Here is a 22,194-nt window from a genome sequence, read left to right on the forward strand (position 1 = left end):
AAGCCTGTGGTAGCAGCTAAACTGATTAATCCTAAAGTCAGATATCTTGGTATTAATAGATCAGAGAATTATTTAAAAGGGTTTCTTTTCTTTGTAAAAGAAAAAAGCCTTTTATGTAATTTAATCATTTTTAGCTTTTCAACCAGTATTGTCACATGAAGGCACTCACAAGTTAGTTTCATTCACAAGATTTCTTCATTTCTACATTTAAAATGTGTAAATAACTTTAGGCAAGAAACTCGTACTTATTCTTGTGTTTTTGGTTTCCCTCTGTCAGTTCATAAACTGTATATAAAAGATGAAAATAGCCACCAGGAAGGCAACCAGTGATTTTCTATGTCCTGTTTTTCAAACCTCAGGCCAAACATTTTCATTGTTACCAGAGTTCATGAGTGTGGGGTGGACCTGATTTAAAGATAACTATAAAAAGTCATTTGAGAGCAACTTGTCAATTGCCAGTTAGGGTCACCCTAAAACATGTCCTACTTCCTTCTAGACACTCAGAGGACCAAAAGACTTGAAACTAACAACAGATCTAAACTGTAATATTTAACTTCTTTGTCTAACCACTGGCATTACCCTTGAAATGTTGGTTTAAACCACTTTTGTTTTTTTCACTTTTGTTGAAATGATGCTTTGCTCATTTTAATATTCAATTCAATTGATTTAAATTCTGTTTTATTTATAAATCGCAACAACAACAGTGGCATCAAGATGCTTTATATTTTATGGTAAAGACGCTACAATAATGCAGAGAAAACAGAGAAAACCTGAACACTTGTATGACCTCATATGAGCAAACGCTTTGGCGACTTGCTTTTAACAGGAAGAAAAAGGGCGGAAGACAGAGCAGTTTAAATAGAGTTCCTAGCACAGATGTTGTTATTGTATACCTAAGGTCGGTGCTAGATTGGATCAACCAGAGGGACTGTCATCACTGCTGTGATTTTTTATTTGTTGTCACAGTCACACTGGAGAAAACGGTGGTTGGAGACTGCCACACGACCAAAATTAATGGGACTGTGTTCAATGAGCTTGTAATTTTACTACCTTTGAAATGGTTGCTTCAAAGATGGCGACCAGATCTGCGACCACTTACAATCAGTTGGTATCTGTAAAGCAACTTTGGTTCATGTGGCAATAAGATGGAGTCAGTCTGCTGCCAGTTTAAGACTGAATGAGGTAAAACTGTCATAAATCAGCCAAAACTGCAAACCAGTTCATGTCAACATAACAATTCATTTTATTAAACAGAATTTCAGGTTAAATACTTACATTTAGAGTCCAGCTGGAACCTCATTGATGTGAAACAAAAATCCTCAAATTCCTTCACAAATAATGACGTGATTGCTGCAGGATGCCAATCTACCTGTGAAAACCTGGGTGCTGGCCAACCTGGCTTTAATAGTAAAGCAGATGTAGTATAGATGAGTTATACTCACCAGCACAGACTGATTGCAGCATTTTGGCAACTCGTCTGCAATAAATTAGACAAGAGTTATTTACAAACCTTCCTCTGTCTGAGAGTGACTGCTGTCATCCAAATCAGATCGCAATTTGGAGACAGGTTGCCTTCCACCAGGCAACCTGTGCAACTGCTTTGTAGTTCAGAACTGATCATCCAGATGTTGAGGGTGTTGCATACTCAAGCTTGCTAAATCAGAAAAAAATAGCACCATTTTACACCAGTGTGACTCACAGTCCACATTTAAAAATGTTAGTGCTCAACAAATTTCTTAAGCTTCTATCTATCTATCTATCTATCTATCTATCTATCTATGCTAACAAACTGCATCTCCTTAAGTACCCAAGAAAAAGACGGAAACTGTTAAATTTTCTCTTTTTTACATTTTCTACTCAACCCTTATCAATTCATAATCATAAAGTGAAAATTTAACAACCTATGCTTCACCAAATGTGTTCTCAGTGTAGGGCTGTTTCCCCCCCTGCCAAATGAGAAACAAATTAAATCATTCACTTGTTTCAGCAGCGAGCGTGTCAGTTATTTCTCTTCTCTTGAGCCCAGTGATGGAGTACTTTAGTTCTCCTTTAATCGGATATGAAAAACCTAGTAAGCCTTGAGTGCATTGGAGAGCGAGCGAGCTGCTTTTTAGGCAATGCAATATACATGATGCGTCTTGTGGGATATCTAAGGCTGAATTACTTAACCCTAAGCAGTGAGTTGTGTCTTGAAAACAACTTTAACACCCAAAGAGACTCTGCTGTTGTTTCTGGACTAGAGACAGCTTCCACAAACTGTCAGGGTTGGTGATCTTTGTACCCTTCTCTAGCAGCACAGGATTAATGTGCAGTTTTTTAATGCAGCACAATAATCTTGCTAAATATAATCCCCATCATCACTCCGCACATTATCAGCTCAGTCTTAACTGCAAGATAGTTTTAATTCTAGCGTAAATTACCCCCAGATTTCTTTGAGTAATTAATTCACTGACATTCAGTTGAGTGCTCTTTATGAAGGAAGAAGCTGGAAGACGATACAGTCGCTAAAACCGCAACCTGTAAAATGTCTGAGACCCAGCAGCCTCATCCCACAGGCAGAGCATTTATTTCTCCTACATAATGCGTGGCAGTGGGTAGCTGGAATCCCAAGGCCGTTCTAATACAGAGGGACTCATCAGGATGCTGGAGAGCAAGGTGTGAAGTGTCAAAGTTGGACATAAAGCCAGCGCATGTCTGCCACGCTTCCTTTGACACCCATCCTACACCATTGGCTGTGCGAGGAGTGATTGACTGAGAGGTTGATTATGCTTTTTTCAGCCAGGTGGTTGGCAGGCAGAGAGGCGCATATCACCAGATTGCTGCATCAGCCAAAGTGTGAGGCCACAGTTTCTGGCAACAGTGCGTCTGGACGAACATCACAGGAATAATAAAAAGATGCAGGGATGTCAATCATCAGCTAAAATGTGTCTGTTTGGTTGATGATCCTTTTTTCTCTCTCCCTGTTTTGTTGGCAGCAGTCTCTCCATCTTCCTTCTTGTGTCATTAGAGGCTTTTGCCTTTTGAGCAATGCTGAGATGGAAGACAGGCGATACTGCACGGGTAAAAAAAACTGGAGGTTTTTTGGGTTCTTGGGGGAGACGGAGGAAGTCTTTGATGTTGGGGAGTTTTCATGGAGGCAAATAACACACTTTGATATTTTACGAACCATCTCTGCTTTTAAAAAAAAAAAATGCAGGCAAAAAGCGGCAGTATAAACACCACATACGCAGCTACAAACACACAAATATCCACACATATACTCTGTCAAAGTCGAGCTTCGAATTACCACCCAGCTGAAAGATTTGCTGTGATTTTTGTCTGTGGATATTTGTCTTCCACACCGCAGAGTTTCTGAAAGTTGCAATTTTCCTGATGACCAATGAGCGGAAGCCTGTCCTGCTTGATTTTCAGAGGAAGATAAATTAGTGTTTGGATGAACATAAAAGGTAATGTATTCATAAAAGCTGTGATGAGTGCAGCTGTCTCTAGCATCTGACATCCAATCTGAGACAAGCCGCCCGGGGAGTCTGGACCATCCTCCACCCTGAGTTTGTGTGTGTGTGTGTGTGTGTTACTGTGTGATGGAGTAGAATTTCATTTTTTGTGATGGAAAGCACAGTACGAGTATTTCTTAGAGAACTAAAGATTATGTGCTGCTGCTTTGATTACATTCAGAAGCCAAACATTTAAGTTAAGTATTGTAATGATTAAAGAGGGCTGCTGATCAAAATGAGCGTATCTGTATCAAATATTGCTCTGATTTACTTATTTAAGCTGTGACTAAGATGCAAATTTCATGAATGATGTGAAATATAATCAACAACTTGATGCTGAAATAAATTGGTTTTTTAAAATTAATTATTTAAAAAAAAAAAAACAGAATACTTTATGAAAAGCAGCATGATAGAAAAATCATGAGGATTACACACCACTTCAAAATATATAATTAGTTTGTGTTTTCTTTTTCTTTTCCATAACATAATTGGTTGTACCTTTATATACACAATATGTGCAGGGGTTAATGCACACAGCAAAATGAAATAACTGTGCATATGGAGCAGGCTTATGCAGAATCTCCCAATCTCACACCAGGATTCAGCTGGTCCCTCCTTTCACACCGATCAAATGCTGAAACGATGAGGTATAAAACAACCGTTCTACATTGTGAGAAGTGCAAATCTTCACTGGTTTAATGACCTATTTCCCACTGAAAAGTGTTTAGAAATACATTTATTACCCGAAAGAACAGTTTGGACCTTAAAACCTACTCACAGACCCGCTCTACTTGGTTTCTTTCATTGCTGAGCTCCAGCTTTGCATGGCTTCGTCGTAACCCCCTCCCCACCACTGAAATCCTCATGCGCAGCATGTCGACTCAGGTGTGGTCTGGAAGTCCAGGGGTTTGCTGATACATCAGAGATGTTTTGCTTTGCTGTGGATGCGAGGTTCATCTGGAGGCAGCCTTGGGATGAGACTTGTTATTCTCCTCAGTGAGACACGAGGCACGAGCTCTAATTAGAACACATCTCCTGGTGAGAGAGACGCCGAGGGTTTGACTACTGCTCCGATCTAATCAGCTTTCTGCCGCACTTTAGCTACTCCGCCGAAAACAGGCTCTCAACCCGCCTGACAAACGGATGCAACAACAGGGAGATGGCACTAAACAACTGTTTCTAATTTGGAGGACTTTGCTGAATTTTACTGATCTGAATCTTGAAAGGGCACCCGCCCAACGCTGTCTCACATCTTTGTCATCTTCTTCTCACTCCCTGCTGGAGACGAGTTAAAAAGGGGGCCGTGCAGGTGGCTGCTGATTCGAGCAGAGATGCAAAATAAAAATCAGAATGTGAAGCCAGATAAAATGTCTCTCATTTTATCTGCGCATATTGCAGTTGGTGCACCCGGACAAGAGCCCATATTTAAATTACATGTCACTTGAAAGTCTGTTTTTAGTACACTTAAATTCTTCACTTCCATAGCTTCCTCTATAATGGTCTCCTACCTTATCATCTCCACAGACTGCAGTTCAAACACTGGTCTGCAAATAGTTGTAGAACATATATCATTACATACTTGAGACTGTGCCACAGTTGTCAGCACTTCATTTTAATTTGGCTCCTAAGCCACCGGTGAATTCGACCACTGGGACATCCTGTCGGCTGCAGAAGTTAAACTATTCTGAAGCATTAGGAGTGAACGCGGCGCACTGCTGAATCCCTGCCTCTGCAGTGTCAGCTGCTGTCTCACTCAGATACCGAAGGAGCTCATTCCATCCCATGAGGACATCCTGAGCAAAGGACGAGGACGGCTGTGTGTGAATCCGTACCCTTAATTCAGTGCAGCTTAAACAGAGCGTGCACGTGCACGGCTAACAGCTTCGTATGAAAACAACTGCAATATCAAGGTTTCAGGGGGGAGGACTCCTTTGGAAATAATCCTTCCCCTCTTCTTAGTTCCATACTCATTAAAAATCCAAAGGGATGGATGTTTGAAGCTACATTAAGCAACCGTGGCTTCAGCAGGAGACGAACCACATTACATGGCATCTGCACAAAGAACATCACTGTGACATTTCGCTGCTTATACTTGGCCTTCAGCCCGCTGTCTTAATTCTGTCTAGTTATTCTGTGGTGCATTAGAGGAAAGCGTTCCTGTTTAGATTTTCATCCCTACATTAAAAACAGCACTGCTGCTTTTAGCCTTAATCAATATCAGATCACCAAATTATTACAGCAAATACTCTAAGCCTCTTCCTACAACTCTCCTTGGAGAGCGGGAGATAAAAAAGAACATGGTGCGTCTACGCCTGTCCTTGAAGTCTTGTTATTAGTCTGAGCAATAACTAGTGCTTATCAACAGCGTGTTGACGTATTTACCGACCCCTTCAGCTCCTTCAGGTATTTTGAGTGTTTAATAATTACCAGGAAGCTCCGCGGGGGGGATGGAGTGATTTGAAATCTGCTATAGAGGGTGGGGAAAATAACAACTGTTTGATCACCCAGCACATTAAACATAACCTTGCTTTATGATTTGTTTGAAAACTCTCTGTTTTACAGCAACAAGACAGAAATATTAATCAACATGATCACTCATCAGTTTTAACAAATACTCATTAAGCTTAACAAGCGCCCCATTAGCTCGAGTGCAAATAGGTCACATCGTAGTGCTACAAAATGCAAAGGATTTCGTGATTTGCATGGACTGGGTCCTGGGAGATTTCCTGTTGGAAAAGAAAAGCTGTGTGTGTGTGTGTGTGTGTGTGTGTGTGTGTGTGTGTGTGTGTGTGTGTGTGTGTGTGTGTGTGTGTGTGTGTGTGTGTGTGAGAGAGAGCAAGTGTGGGAGAGAAAGAAGAAGAAGAGATCTGACCTGCCAGCATTCTCCAGAGAGCCGTTTTTGCTAGCAGGGTCTAATCAGAGTCTGGCTGATGCTGGTTCTAGGGATTGCTTTCCTCCAGCCCTCAAGCCTAATTAGGACCCCTGTGTAACATATAGAGTTGCTGCTCACAGTGACGACTGGATAGACGCTCACCTGTGCGTGCTCTTTAAGCCACAGAAATGAGTCGCTTGCAAACATGATGACAAGAGATGCGCCGGAGGTGGTGCAGCCAGACCGGCTACTCCCCCACCTGGAGGTCGTGCGGGTTTAATGAATGTTAGGACAGGCAGAGGCGGCTGTGAGGAGAAAGAGAGAAAGACACACAGAGAGAAAGGCAGTCGTCTGGGTTGGGGGGGGTCACAGAGAGTGGAGCATCTTTCATGTCTTTTTTTTTTTTTCTTTTAACAATGCTCTGTGACCATTTGCAGAAGCGGTAAGGAATGAGGAGAATGACAGTTGTAACATATAGTGAAGACAAAAACATGTTCCCTGAGCTCAGTTTTCTGGATTTTCTCATGTCAAACACAAGGAAATCTTCAAAGGATACACTGTTAAATGCAAATTTCATGAGTGCTTCAGATGAAGCATTCAAACAGATAAAAATATCTGGCTTCTTCTGAGGTATGTAGATAGAGGAGCAGTGAGGTCTATATTTTCGCTGGGTGCGAAAACTGTTATTAATGAGGATTAGTTCTTGATGATCCTATATGTCTAAATTGTGATATTAAAAGAAACACATAAAATGGTGAAGAAGTAGCTGTTTATGAGCTTGTCAGCCAAACTCTCTGTCTACAGTACTGTGCAAAAGCCAACCCTCATTTATTTATATTTAGCTGGGAAAATAGGAATTAGGGGCAGTGATTTACTGAAACATGGAAACATAGGCATAAGCAGAGATGTCTGGACACATTTTCTATCAGGATGGTCCCACGGGGCTTTAGTAACTTTGAGGTCCGACCTCTGAGGAGGCCAATCCATGCCTAATAGTGTCCCATTGTGTGTTTTTCTGTCCAGGTATGATTTTACTGCACTGGCGGTTTGGGATTGGGATCACTGTCATGCTCCATGTTGCAATCAGATGTTTTCTAGATTGTATTTGATTGGATGGCGGATCAAAATTGTACTTTCCTATTTTCATAATTCTGTCAATTTTGACAAGATCTCCAGCACCACCAGCTGAAATGCAGCTCCAACCGTGACAGTGCAATACTCACTGTTCTGCCTCTCTACTGACGTCCTCCATACATTTTTAAGGCAATTTGAAAAATGTTAAAATTTCAGTTCTTCACTCCATCAGAGCAGTTGCAACTGATTTTCAATGTGGTTATAGTGTAATTTGGCACAGCTCAGCCTTTCCCCCTTGTTTCTCTTCCTTAAGAATGGCTTCTTGAGAGTCACCCTTCGACTGAGACCTTTTCTGATGAGTGAACAGTAGATGGATCAACTGAAGGTCCAGATGCACCTCTCAGGTCCTGTGTCTGGTCTTTGCTGTGTTTCTTTCTCCTTGTTAAGGACCTAACTGCACCTACCTAACTCCTAACTTTTGACCACTTTTTAGCTAAAAGTTGTTTAGGAATCACCTTATTGGTGTAAAAACACTATTTTCCCCTGTCAACCTGTTAAGTTTGGCATTTTGCAAAGATTTACCTAAAGGAATGTGACAGGCTGCTGGTAACAGAGCGCCTAAAGATGCAATTTAAAATGGGTTCTTTGCTAAGTTGTCTGTTATGATTTGACACAACACAGTTTAATGTCCTGGTTTGGTGCCTCTTTTAATGCTTGAATGATTCACAGGTCAGTGTTAAGGGACAAGCAAACAACTGTGCTCTTAAAATCTTGAGGAGTGATTCATCTTTAAAACATTGTATACATGTTATAGTTGTTTGAATGTAATTGTGATGTTAAAAAACATCATATTAATTGTATGATCATGTCAAAATAAACTAGAGCCGATAACTGTAACCAAAACAGACTAGATGGCAGTATTTGTGCTGATCAATAACAAACAACAAAACCAAGACAAGCAGTAAATAACCAGCCAGCCATGAACAAAACATTTGGTTTGACCCCAAATCACTTTGGAGATTCTTGATAAAACCTATATTCATTTTCTATCATCATGTGACTCATGGTATTTTTCTCTGTTACAGACATGTCTTTGCTTTGCTGTCGTGTTCCCTGCATATGTTGTAAGCAGTGTTGGGTAAGTTACTTTAAATTAGTAACTTAGTTACATTACTAGTTACTTCTATCAAAAGTAACTCAGTTACTTCAAGTTACTCGTTACTTTCAGAGTAACTAGTTACTAGGGAAAATAACTTTGGTTTTACTCAGAATTCTCTTGTTAATGTGTTGCTTCCGTAACTGGATACCCAGCCAGACTGCCAGTCTTCTAACTTGCTTACTTGCCACAAGTGCACTGTGCCACCTACCAATAGAAAGGAAAAAACATAATGTGCACATTTCCACGAGAGAAATCCCACGCCTGGACCGTCGTTGACCGCCGCATGATTCTAGCCTGCTTTTTACATCCAACACAAAAAATGCAGTCGTGGTGCTTTCGATTGTACTCAGAACTCAGAAATTCTGCCTTCTGAATAGGAAGATGTAGGCAACACCAGACTGCAGATGAGCTGCATACAGGGCTGGACTGGGACAAAAAAAATCATCTCGGGGAATTTGACTAGAGACTAGAGACATTATAGGAAAAATCATAAAGCCTTTGAATGAAAACAAACGCTGTTGTGACAGTGATGTACACTGTTCTGATGGTATATATGCATCAATCTATCAATCGTTTGTTGTAAGACTCAGATAATTATTTTTTTAAAAGCTAGACATTTTAAATGAAAATAAGAAAGAAAAGTATTTCCCCTCTCCCTGTTAATGCCCTACATGGCCCTCCTGGCAACACTTTGCTAGACCCGCCCCTGCACAGTTACCAGCTGTCAGCTAAGTAAAAAAAGGATCCTGGTGTTATTTGTCTCTCAGAAACAGTTCATAACTTCCCTTCAACTCATTCATGTCACCTAAAAGGTAAACCTGTTTCTCCATCACAGCTCTGATGATTCAGTAAGGACATCTCCTGGTTTCATCTTCATGTTTCCCTCTCACCACATATCCAAACCGACATCCTGACCAGCAGCTTTACAGCTGTGGCTCCAGTAAACATCAGCTGATACTAGAAAGTAATAAATAAATTCTAACAACAGCTGATCAAGCTTAAACGTGCTGCTGTTGTTTAGCGCGACATCCGCTGGTTTCCTCTTTCTGGCGCAAAGTGGGCGATAAATAAACAAAAGAGAAAAGCCAATCAGCTGATCATTGATCAGTTTCATGATTGAAGTAGAAACAGGAGAGTGAGGGGGGAGAGAATGAGAGAAGAAGAGGCAGCTGTGCAGCATAAACACAGAATAACTCCAGCTTTGTGTCTTTTTCATTGTAGCTGAAGTCCGGGACAAAATGTTCCTTTTCACCTCAATACAAAACCCGTAATATTTTCTCTGAATACGAGACGATTCTGTTTTTTAGGGAACGGTTGGCAACTCTAATAATTAACCGTATGAACAAAATAAAGTTCAACATCAGTAACATAGCACCCACCCAGCTGTATAGAAACTCCGTCATGCTAGCTAGTACGCAGTACGAAAAAGTCAGCATAACGAAAATAAACTCCACCTAAACTTGGTTTATATGTGACTCAGATACACTGCAGGTCATAACTTCTTACCTGAAGTTCAGTTCACCTGATACTCAGATCGGTGGCTGCTTCGGGTCTCTCCTCTTGCCTCCCTTTTCCTTCATCCACCTGCTGGCTTCCACCACTTGCTAATGTTACTGAATCTGTGGAAGCTCCGCGATAGCCACCACATGAAGTAACGAATAATGAGCCTATTTAAATCCCAGTAATGACTAACGCGTTCCCGTTTTTGGCATAATAACTAGTTACCGTGCTCGTTACCACAATAATAACGTAGTTACTGTAACGCGTTACTTAATAACGCGTTAGTCCCAAAACTGGTTGTAAGTCTCTTTAAGGACCGATGATGGATACACCAGTAAGATTGGGTAACTGTTTCCTCCATTTAGGTTCAAAACAGTTTGATGTGAGGAAGGCACCCAGCGATACAAAACGATCAACAAGGCCCCTCAAATGCATATAACCTACAGGGTGGGCCATTTATATGGATACACTGTAATAACATGGGAATGGTTGGTGATATTAAAGTCCTGTTTGTGGCACATTAGTATATGTGAGGGGACAAACTCCTCAAGATGGGCGGTGACCATGGTCGCCATTTAGAAGTCGGCCATCTTGGATATAACTTTTGTTTTTCCAATAGGAAGAGGGCCATGTGACACATCAAACGTATTGGTAATGTCACAAGAAAAACAATGGTGTGCTTGGTTTCAACGTAACTTTATTCTTTCATGAGTTATTTACAAGTTTCTGACCACTTATAAATGTGTTCAATATGCTGCCCATTGTGTTGGATTGTCAATGCAACCCTCTTCTCCCACTCTTCACACACTGATAGCAACACCGCAGGAGAAATGCCAGCACAGGCATCCAGTATCCGTAGTTTCAGGTGCTGCACATCTCGTATCTTCACACCATAGACAATTGCCTTCAGATGACCCCAAAGATAAAAGTCTAAGGAGGTCAGATCAGGAGACCTTGGGGGCCATTCAACTGGCCCACGACAACCAATCCACTTTCCAGGAAACTGTTCATCTAGGAATGCTCGGACCTGGCACCCATAATGTGGTGGTGCGCCATCTTGCTGGAAAAACTCAGGGAACGTGCCAGCTTCAGTGCATGAAGAGGGAAACACATCATCATGTAGCAATTTCAAATATTCAGTGGCCTTGAGGTTTCCATTGATGAAGAATGGACCCACTATCGTTGTACCCCATATACCACACCAAACCATCACTTTTGTTGTGCCAACAGTCTTGGAGGGATCCATCCAATGTGGGTTAGTGCCAGACCAATAGCGGTGGTTTTGTTTGTTAACTTCACCATTCACATAAAAGTTTGCCTCATCACTGAACAAAATCTTCTGCATGAACTGAGGGTCCTGTTCCAATTTTTGTTTTGCCCATTCTGCAAATTCTGTGTGCCGATCTGGGTCATCCTCGTTGAGATGCTGCAGTAGCTGGAGTTTGTAAGGGTGCCATTTGTGAGCAGCTAATATCCGAAGAAGGGATGTTCGACTAATGCCACTCTCCAGTGACATGCGGCGAGTGCTACGCTGTGGGCTCTTGCTGAATGAAGCTAGGACAGCCACTGATGTTTCTTCATTAGTGACAGTTTTCTTGCATCCACATTTTGGCAAATCCAACACTGAACCAGTTTCACGAAACTTAGCAAGCAGTTTGCTAACTGTAGCATGGGAGATGGGTGGTCTCGTAGGGTGTCTTGCATTGAAATCTGCTGCAATGACCCGGTTACTGCGTTCACCAGATATCAACACACTTTCGATCCGCTCCTCACGCGTTAACCTCTTCGACATGTCAATGGCTGTGAACAAAGAGAAACTTGTAAATAACTCATGAAAGAATAAAGTTGCGTTGAAACCAAGCACACCATTGTTTTTCTTGTGACATCAATAAGTTTGATGTGTCACATGGCCCTCTTCCTATTGAAAAAAACTAAAGTTGTATCCAAGATGGCCGACTTCTAAATGGCCACCATGGTCACCACCCATCTTGAGTTTGCCCCCTCACATATACTAATGTGCCACAAACAGGACTTTAATATCACCAACTATTCCCATGTTATTACGGTGTATCCATATAAATGGCCCACCCTGTACAGTAACAAGCCTTTTTTGTTAATGTAGAAAGTAGAGTTATCTTTTTGTTAAAATGCAGGGAGTAAAAGTAAAAAGCTGACAGACAAATAAATAGTCAAGCAAAGTAAAAATACCTGAAAAGTACAATAAAGCTTTGATTATCCTCTGTTGCAGATGCAGACAGCTGGAGGCCTGAAGACCGGGTAATCATTCCAGATATACTTCTTTGAAGTCTGCCGCCTGAGCGGATGCATGGTTGACGCATTGTAATGTAAATTCTCCACAGGTCACAAAAACAGGCGGGCATGCGGACGTCCGCTCACTGTCTGATGTCAAACTTTACGTCACTCAGACCTGAGTGGGCTCTAGCGAACACACTGACAGCAAAAGTATAATCAAGGCTTAAGAAAGTATTTGTACTTGATTATTTTCCCACCTCTGCATGGTGCGCTACATAGCTCCACTTCATGTCTCAGAACTCTTAAACTATTGAAAACCCATCTTTAATTTGATTATTTAAAAAAAAAAAAAAAATCTGTGCCCATAAAGAAACACATTTCTGTGATGCACCGTGCAACTGTAGTTTCGAAAGGTGTACTGAAAGTAGTAATAGTTTAAGTTGTTACTACAATTCTGATTTTTAAGTGATTTAAAAATCGGATACTTCGATGTATCTGCTCATATTTTTTCATTGCGACAGAAACAGATGGATTTTCTAACATTTGTTATTTATAGTTATTTATTTACTCATTTACGTTTTGTCTGACTGCGCTTATTGGTGTTTTATTTTGCAGAGTGCCCTCCAGTGGACAAACTGTGCAACATTAACGCTCATAACATGGTTGAAAGGAGTTCCTCTTGTCTCTTCTTTACTTTTAATTTTTATTTATAAACGCAGGCATCTATAGATCAGTAAATATCTGATATCGATCGGTAACATCGGTCCACTGATAAATTGGGCTGTAGTTGTTTGCAGTGTCCAGTTTCCAGTCAGATCCACTCCTCAGGAAGTACAAGTTGAAGTTTCAAAATACGACTTCACTAATCTGGATGATGTCACTATCTTTTGTCCATCTTTTACATACAGCCTATGACTGCACCACCCTTTTTTTTTTTTTCTGCCTTGTAATCGGTTGATAACATTATTGGGAGATTACTTTTTTCAGCTCCCTTATTCACAACAAATCCCCACAGTTTTACACTGGATGCCCTTCCTCACACAATCCCAAGAAGATCTGTCTCCTCCCAAGATTAGACTGGGGATTGTTTGCTTTTTAGGCAAATGTAAACCACCACACTATGTAGCACCTCGTTTGATAACATGAAAAACAAGAAAAGCTAGTTATTTCCATACAGCTAGTCTTCTTCCCTTCCACTAAGATATGGCTAATGGCACAGTTAATGCAACAGTAAGGATAAATTACCACACACAAGACCCACAATATTGTCCTTTGTGATATGGAACCTGAACACCTCATCATACATTACACAGTGCTTCAAATCATACTCACTGTTCATGTATTACAAAGTGTTTTCTTCCTTTATTTTGCAGCAGTGTATCAATCTGGCTCAAGCTCAGACAGTCTGGCGTTAGTATTCATAGCTTGTAGCCAAATCCAAACTTTTCACTGCAATCTTGTGACATGCAGCCCCGGAATCTATTTGATAACCCGCCACGAATAGGTGTTCCCTGCTTTGTCTTTGAAAAGTGATTGAAATTCCTCACACCTACACCCACTCATGCGCCTACCACCACAGAGGCACACAACAAACCTTACAGAATGCAATAAACCTCAAAGGATGGTGGTCTAAAACATAACTGTACAAACTAGATGTGAAAAGGAGGAATGTGGGGGGGCAAGAGCCGTGTGAATTTTCCACGTTTGGTGTGTTGTTTTCGAAACATCGAGCAAAAGCAGAAAATAGGATGTTTTTTTGTTTTTTTACAAAATGCAATTTATCAGTGTACAGCATGTGCTTTAGAAGCAACAGAATTAATAATCTCATAAATTGTGCTTCCGTTTCATTTAATGAAGTTTATGAACAAGCATTGTGATTAACGCAGTGATTAAATACTTCTGCAACAAAAACATAAACCAGGATTTGGAAACAAAGCACGGAGTACAGAGTGAAATGCTCGTTACAGCACATGTCTGCTTCATGTCGGAAAGAACGGAAGAAAATATCTTTCACCTTTTGAAAAAAAAAAAAAAAAGAAGAGTAAGTAATATCAGGTGGTTCATACTTGCCTTATGGCTTTACATTTTAGATTTACCGCCACAGTGGTGCAGCTTAATTCTCTTCTCCCTGAAGACTTCACTGACATTTTCCAAGGGCTTGCTTTCAAACTCTACTTTGATTAGTCAAGCAGATTTTAAAAGGAACTAATCCCCTTCCCTTCGAATTTTCTCTCTTTTTTTTTTATGAAGCAGTCAGCAATAAAGTCAGCAATAATACAGAGTAACACAAACGGAAATCTGAAAATGATGCCTATATCTGGCAACAAACAGGGTGCTGATGCTGGTAACTGATCATTACAAGTGCAAAAGCAATGTCGTCTTAGATTTTTCTCTGTTCATTAGAGTCACTTCAAAGGAAAGTACTGCCTCGGCTGCTTCGCTCGGAAATTGTCTAGAGACTGCTGATAGTTAGCTATTCACTTTAGCCTTGACACATTACTGAAGGCAAACCACTTTAAAAGAACATTTTTGGAATAGCTAAGTTTTTCCAGCACCACGTAAACATACATCTCGAACCTCTACTCCCACTTAAAGTCGTGCCCCACCATTTCATAGAACTTGACATTATAAGGTTGATAGAAGTCTCGCAGTTGCTCAATAGCGTCTCGGTCTATCTGCACATGAGTCCTCCCCTTTGACTTGCCAAGGCAGCGGGGCGAGCCGCTGCTCTCCGGCTTTTTAAGGCAGGGAAAACCCTTGGTGCGGTTGAAATAGAAGTGTTTGTCGGTGACGATGCGTTTCAGCCCAAGAAAGTCCTGCACCCGAGCCATCTCCCCTGCTGGGTCTGTGATGAGACGCTCTCCGCTCACAAAATGGATCTGAGCCAGAGGGAAGTAGTGGAGCCAGTTTTCAAGGTGCAAAGCATACAAGCCGATCCGAATGGCGTTCCAGGACATGTCAACGATTCCCAGGCTCTGATTCCTGAAGGCCAGGTCCTGGAAGCTCGGCAGGTCCGGCGTTTTGGATAACGTCTGAGTGTAGTCCGATATTGCTCGAGTGACGGGGTCTCGCACCACCACTATGAGCTTGGTGTCTTGGGACATGGTAGAAATCCGGTGTGGTGTCTCTTTTGTCACAAAGTAGCTCGGTGTCTTCTCCATTGTGATTTGGCTTTCAAGAGTTCTTGGCATTAAACCTCTGAATGAAAGATGAAAACACAGAATAGACATTTCTCATTTACATTCATTTAATTTAGGATTTCTTTTAAAAAATACTAAACATTTGAGCGCTTAAGCAACCTTAAAAGCTAACAGGTTCAAAGGAAAGGTCACAATGCCCTTCCATTTCCTTTGTCAAAGTAAAGAAAAGAATCTATGTAACATATCTATTTAGGGCAGGATTACACAAGTGAGTTGTAAAGGCATAAAGCTACCCTAAGTGAGCTTCGGTTTGGCCGTGAACTCAATTTCTTGATGAAAATCATAATAGGAGCACTGAAGCAAAGTTGTAGTAGTCTGTTGTCACTGGAGACTTGTCTCACAGACAGCTCTCCTGTGCATCAGGCCTGAATGTTTCAGGAGTAATAAATCACCACGAATGCAAACAGAACACGTATAGCAGCGACTCTGTTCGGTGACTTCTTCAAACTAGGCCATTCTTTACAGAGGTGATATGAACAAGCAGGGCTTCGCTGAGAAAAACTTGAAGATTGATTGGAAGTTCTAGAGGAGAGAGCAGTTAATGATTATTTTCATTGTCAATTAATTTGCTAATCTTTATTTCACTTCTGTTGTTTCCCCAACTAATCCATTTCAAAACCTGTATTTTTTCCAGTGGTCACGAGGGTGACTTCTCTCTTTTTGTTATTAACAGTCTATAAGACTCAAATTTGATTCAAAACCTTAGGAAATATTTTCTGATCAGTTATATGACTAGTTTTCACTCTTTATTGCTGTGGCGCATTTACATTAAACAAAAATCTGACAAAGGATCTTTTTGGTGTGGATTTGGGGCAATTTCCTCAATTTTTCAGTCAGAGCAACTCCTTGCTTGTCAAGATGGCATCAAAAAGCCAGTGGGTGATATCATGTTGTCTACATCCATCTTTTATATACAGTCTATGTTTCTGTTAAGGCTCTTCTTTCAAACCATCCATTTAAGTGATCTGAGGTTGTATTTATTCTATCATTAGCTGCAATTTTTCAAAGAATGTTAAAATCTAAAAAATAAATAAATAAATAAACGGCAATAATACTAACAAGCTCGTGGACATATGACAACATCAAAATTGACAGCAAATTTGTCTCAGCTGTAGAGACATGGCCAACCAAGCCACCATCTGATGCTTAGTAAGATCACTTCAGACATCTTTAGTCCTTCTTCTTGTTATTTTTGCCTTTGCATAGACATTGAAAAAAAACATGTTTGTGGCACAATCAATTAGCAAATTCAAGGTGACAGTCCACACCATTCATTTTGATTTATGAACGAATGTTTACAAGGAAGCTTCCGGGAAGCAGCTGTTTTATTTTGAAAGCAATCGGCGTCTGACCTTTTCTCAACAGCTTTGACAGCTGACAATCAACCTGCAGTAATGGGCGAGGGTTCACATCTGGAAGACACATCTCTGAGATAAAAGGGCTTCAACTGCCAACCATTGTGAAGAGTGCCAATTAGTGGAGATACTTTGAGTCTGTAATTATTATATAATACTACTGATACACATCCCTCCTGCAGCTTACATGACAGTCTATCATTAACATGAAATGCTCTTGAAAGAACCGGGGGATAAATACGAGAGCGCATCTCTGCGTAATTGCTCGTCTGTTACTGTATGCATGAGAGTTACTGTATGCATGTTTTTTCATTTTATCATCAGATAAACTTGTGTTTGCATACATATTCTTCCTCTAAATCTGTGCAATTATGTGCATGTTTAATTTATGGCTATTCGGTTTGATCATCAGTCAATCGAAGCAGTTTGTTAGGGATGCACTTTGTCCCTCCACCAGGGTGAGAGCTGAGGATGTAGGTGATCAGTACAGTTTGATCACCAGTCAGAAAGATTACCCCCCCCCCCCAATAAACTACCAAGGTGAAAATCATGAAACTCGGAGAATTGGTGGGGCACGGGCAAAGGAAGAACCCATTAAATTTTGGAGCAGATTTGAATCGCTTCCTTTTAACTTGTGAAATGGAGCACTGACCTTGGCTGAGGATGCGCTGTCTGAGTGCCCCTTGTAGTTTAAGGTGCCTTGGGTAGCATTTGAAAAATCAATAAATAATTCCCTTTCATGGCTGTCATGTTTAAATATTATAATAAACAAACACGACTACAGCTGAGATGTCTAGGAGTTACAGCGGGCATGCAGGACGCTGTTTGCACTGTTCGCCTCCAGAGGTTGGATTTTATGAGAAATTTGATGAACTGCTCTACAGTATGTCAAAAGAAGAATAAAAAGGGAGAGAGAGAGCGCGCCACTCTCCTGCCAGTATAAACACAGCACATTCCTCAGAACTTCCCTGCAATAAAGCTTGAAGTGAGTCAATAAACTGCAGAAAACACATCCAGCATGTTTACCCAGCTCCAAGTCTGATATACACAAAGAAGCACCAAAACAGAGGGTTCATATTCATCACTGATTTTTTTTAGGGAAATCAGATGATTTTACATTCTGTTATTATATTATATTGTCTCTTTCCCCCCATGATTCCTTACCTTTTCAATTTTTTTTCTCTGTAGGAAATGTAAGTAAATTTAACCACTGCAGAATTTAGACCAGGACGGAGGGGAGAAAACAGATTCAGGCATAAAACAGAAGAAAATGAGGCGCTACACCGCTTACCTGAATTCCACTGTAATTCCCTATGTACCATGTGAAGGCACACGGTTATATTGGCCTGCAATCGTTATGACCTTTTAGAAAACGAAGCTGGAAATATAGTGTATCATTCTCCATAATTTACTATCATTAACATTTAGTTTGGTGGGAGAGAAACGGCCTAATCAGATATGCAGAATTATGCAAGCACAGCTGACTAGAAGCCACAAATTTCCAGACACACTCGTGGGTCTCTGCGGGAGCAGCAGCCACGAGAAAAGGCTGCTCTTTGACCAGTTTCTAGATTACATAAACTAGTTAAATTAGTTAAGCTAAAACCACTTTAACCAAGAATCTTAAAGTCAGATGTTGTGCAATAAAAGCTGACTGAAGTCCAATCTGGTGTAATTTCCTACTTATTACTATGATTTCTGATAAATTGCGGGATTTGTGGAGCAGATGGACACGCACCTGCACAGGTGAGACACACGTTGTCTTACCTGTACCACTCCAGGCCTCTGTCATAGTTCCTGTCGAAGAAGTGTGTTTCGGTTCCCGCCGCGCGCACATCCGGATGTATTCTTATGAACTCGAGGACGGCTCTCGTGCCTCCCTTTTTCACACCGACTATGATGGCATTTGGTAACTTTTTATTGCCGAACTTTAAATTGCTCATAGGCGGGCTGGGCGTGCCGTTCCCGGCGGTGTGATGAGCGAAATGGGGTCTTTGGTCGGCTTTCAACCGAGACGCCTCAACAGCGCTCAACCTCGCGTCCGACGGTAAAAGGCAGGAGAGGGATTTCTGAAGGCGCCTTTTGGCTCCATCTGCTCGCTGACAGCTGGGCGTCGGATCACCTGACGTTTGCATGATGGCACCGTCAGGGAATAGAGCGCAGTAGAATAAATATGAAAGGAAAAGGGATAACAAGCAGATGGACGTTCCTCTGAGCCGGTGTGAGAAGGGGAGAAGTCGACCGAAGAGGAGCACGCATGCCATCTCTCCATGAGTATGAACAGTGCATGATTTTTTTAATTGATTTTTGCGTTCCGTCCTTTTATGATTGTCTTAGCGGCTCCACGGGCTTTAAAGAAGAAAAACAGCAGACTTCAAGTCTGTTACCACAGTCCATCTGAGTCCCATCGCTTCAGCTCCTTACCTGAAAAGGTATCTTCCCCTGCGCACCGAGTTGCGAAGCCATCCTATTTTAAAACTCCTGGACGCGTCCGTGGCCATCACGCAAGGATGCAAAAGCTGTGCGCGCTCTCTGGCAACTTGAGCGGACTGTCAGCTCCAAACCGGCTGAGCGACAGAAAAATATTTCCACACAGTGACGTCACGGTGTCTTTGCATTAAAAATGGTAAAAAAAAAAAAAGAAAAGATAAAAAGTATTCATCTGTCTCCACTTGCTCATCTCACTTTACCTTTTATCACGTTTCATACTAACATCTAAGCACCTAGTCGACTCTTTGTTCATTTAAAGGTAAACATACAGAATGTTTGTAAGTATTAATATTTGAAGCACTTTATTAACGTAAAGTGAAACATTTTTGTTAATAAAATCAATAGTATTAGAGCTGATTTACACCAACACACCGGAAAACACGAGAGTAAAAATATCTTTAAATATCTATAATTTAACACTTTAAGATCCAGCAAGCTTTGCTCTTCCTGTTGGACCAATCACAGCACTGGTTCAATCTCTTCTGATGCGGTTAAATTTAAACACACTGAACACAGTTGGGTTTTTCCCCCCCATTTTTTTATGGTTCATGACCTTAAAACTGTATCCAGTCAGCAGAGAGTCATTCGAGTGTTCAGAAGGTTGGATAAAATCAACTCTCTAAAGTCCCAATGTGAGAATTTACCTCACACTCCATTACTGGGAAAATTAATCACCACCTACTAATAATCAGTTTCACTTTTAAGTTAAAAAAGGACTATGTGAGACTGATGTCTTATAACTATTCTGGTCTTCGTTCATCTGATAAAGCATGATCCAACTTGTCATGCCATCTGAACTTTCGTGTTGTGTCCTGAATTCCCAATTAAAAGTTTCCTTACATTAGCACAATCTGGCTGTAGGGGTGGGCAGATTGATCCAAATATTGATACTATTGATACCAACGCTGATATTTGCATCAGCTCGATACTAGCACGAGTGGATCGATACTTTGTATCCATCCTCTAAGTTAAGTATGTAGCCTTTTTGTGTTGACTGCCAGGCCTATTTTATTTATAGCCTATAGCACACTGTAAAAACAGAAGTTGACCCACACACATTTACATTTCAGGTCTCAACAAACAAATAAACCCTACTTTCAAAATACATGAAAAGCTGAAAAGGTGTTTTTTAATGTGTTAACTAATTATTGTGAAAAGCCAAACTCACAGTGATTTAGTGATCATTAACATGTGTTCAGAATTTGCAAATTCATGATGATTTATGTCATAAATCATAACAACTGCTCTCTCATACATAAGCTGCCTTCATAGGTTAAAAGTATCGGTATCGATATTGGTATCAACAATACTGTCCCTGTATTTACTTGGTATGGGATCGATACCAATATTTGCAATATGACACATGTTGTAAGACTGGACTTTCTGTGGTCTCAGGGCCTCTTTGGACTGGTTTAGTTGTCCACTTTGCTCCTTGTATTTTTTCCCAGCTTCTATATCAGTAGTCTTGTTCCTGATCTTGTTAGACCTCCCCTCTCCTTGTAGCAAGTAGGCATTAAAGCATCGTTGTGTGGTCATACACTTCCTGATGACAAAAACAAATGCAGACAAGCTCACAGTGGAAAAAGAAGAGGATGAAAGCTCCCCGGACTGCAGAGACGCATGGGGAGGAGTTGAGGTGTCACAGTGGTGCTCCTGCGGGTGTCTGCGCCCAATCTGAGAAGCCTCTGATTAAAGAATGATTTATAGGGGCTGGTTGGAGAGACCCGCTTAGCAATCCGTCTAGTGAATGAGATTTTTCCTCAGGAAGAGGGCGGGTAAATCAAACCTCGGGGTGAGAAGCCTGCTATGCTCAGCGATGGGGCGCAGTGATTAAACGTTATAATCACCTCTGCCGTGTGCACAGCTTGACTTTTCAGTGGAACAATCAAAAATATTGTTGAGGAAAATCAGTTTAACCTCAGTTTCATTTACTGAACATACGGTTTATCTTGTTCTAGCTCATTACAGAGAAGGACAACTTTTTTTTGACTGATATAAACTATGACAGAAGTGCAATGTGGAACAATCTAGTCAGTGCCATTTTTTAAGGAAAAAAAAGATATGAAAGACCACCCGGGCTTTCCAGGAGAAAATTTAAGAGTGAGACATTCCCCTCCTTAGCCATTCAGTTTAACTAAGACTCATATTTAGATTTGAGATTCCAGAGAGAGCGGTGGGGGTGTCAGGCTTGACAGCATGAGTCATGATCTATGTTTAAGGAATGAATGATGTGTCTGTAAATGCACAACATATTTCTTAAAGTGTTTGATTGTCTTTGGGAGCTCACTGAATACGGGTGCCAATGACCACTCACTCCATCAGAGGCACGGCTCATTTGTCAGAGGCAAGCGAAGCCTGGAGGGAGGGTTCCTCGGCTTGTCCTGACTCCGATCAGACACTGGGGGAAGATACAGATGAGCCAGGCAACTTTATATTACAGATGGGTGAAGAATCACTCCCACAGTTTCCGTTCACACCCTCTTTGGAAAAAAAAGTGCACACACAGAACTGTTTTGTTAAGTGACAAACATGTAGTCACACAGTGTTGCTTGTATATCAGGAGGCCAATTAACAACATTTTTATCTTCTTTTTTAATATACGGCTTGAAAGGAAGAATTTATTCTTGACTTCAGACATGCAAATTGCCATTCTGAACACAGCTGAAGGACTGATTCCAGATTTTTAGCAGGTGGCATCATGCACTGCAACTGGTCTGGTGTATTTTTGTGTCTTCAAATTCCCTTCTTTTTCAACATGCCTTTTTTAGGGGTTAAAAAGGGCATCCAGTTTTCTCCA

The 22,194-nt window shown here is 41.0% G+C and overlaps 1 protein-coding gene across 1 annotated transcript; it reads right to left on the minus strand.

The window, feature by feature from the left end:
- Positions 1-14,909: 14,909 nt before the first annotated feature.
- On the minus strand, positions 14,910-19,195 carry LOC308391166 (heparan sulfate glucosamine 3-O-sulfotransferase 2-like). The gene is made up of 2 exons (XM_080873634.1): positions 18,675-19,195; positions 14,910-15,550 (listed from the first exon to the last, which is right to left on the minus strand). The coding sequence occupies exons 1-2, from the start codon at positions 19,169-19,171 to the stop codon at positions 14,932-14,934; spliced, it is 1,116 nt and encodes a 371-aa protein (XP_080729760.1). The 5' UTR covers positions 19,172-19,195; the 3' UTR covers positions 14,910-14,931.
- Between the last annotated feature and the right edge of the window lie 2,999 nt (positions 19,196-22,194).

The sequence above is a fragment of the Rhamphochromis sp. 'chilingali' genome (genome assembly GCF_963969265.1).
Source record: "Rhamphochromis sp. 'chilingali' genome assembly, chromosome: 22".
In the NCBI taxonomy this organism is placed as follows: domain Eukaryota; kingdom Metazoa; phylum Chordata; class Actinopteri; order Cichliformes; family Cichlidae; genus Rhamphochromis; species Rhamphochromis sp. 'chilingali'.

Bases quoted from the DNA above. Each gene is read 5' to 3' on its own strand.
- LOC308391166 (XM_080873634.1), bottom strand. From the start codon at position 19,171: ATGGCATGCGTGCTCCTCTTCGGTCGACTTCTCCCCTTCTCACACCGG. The intron at 15,551-18,674 runs GTAAGACAACGT...TCTTTCATTCAG, and splicing joins AGAGGCCTGGAGTGGTACAG to AGGTTTAATGCCAAGAACTC.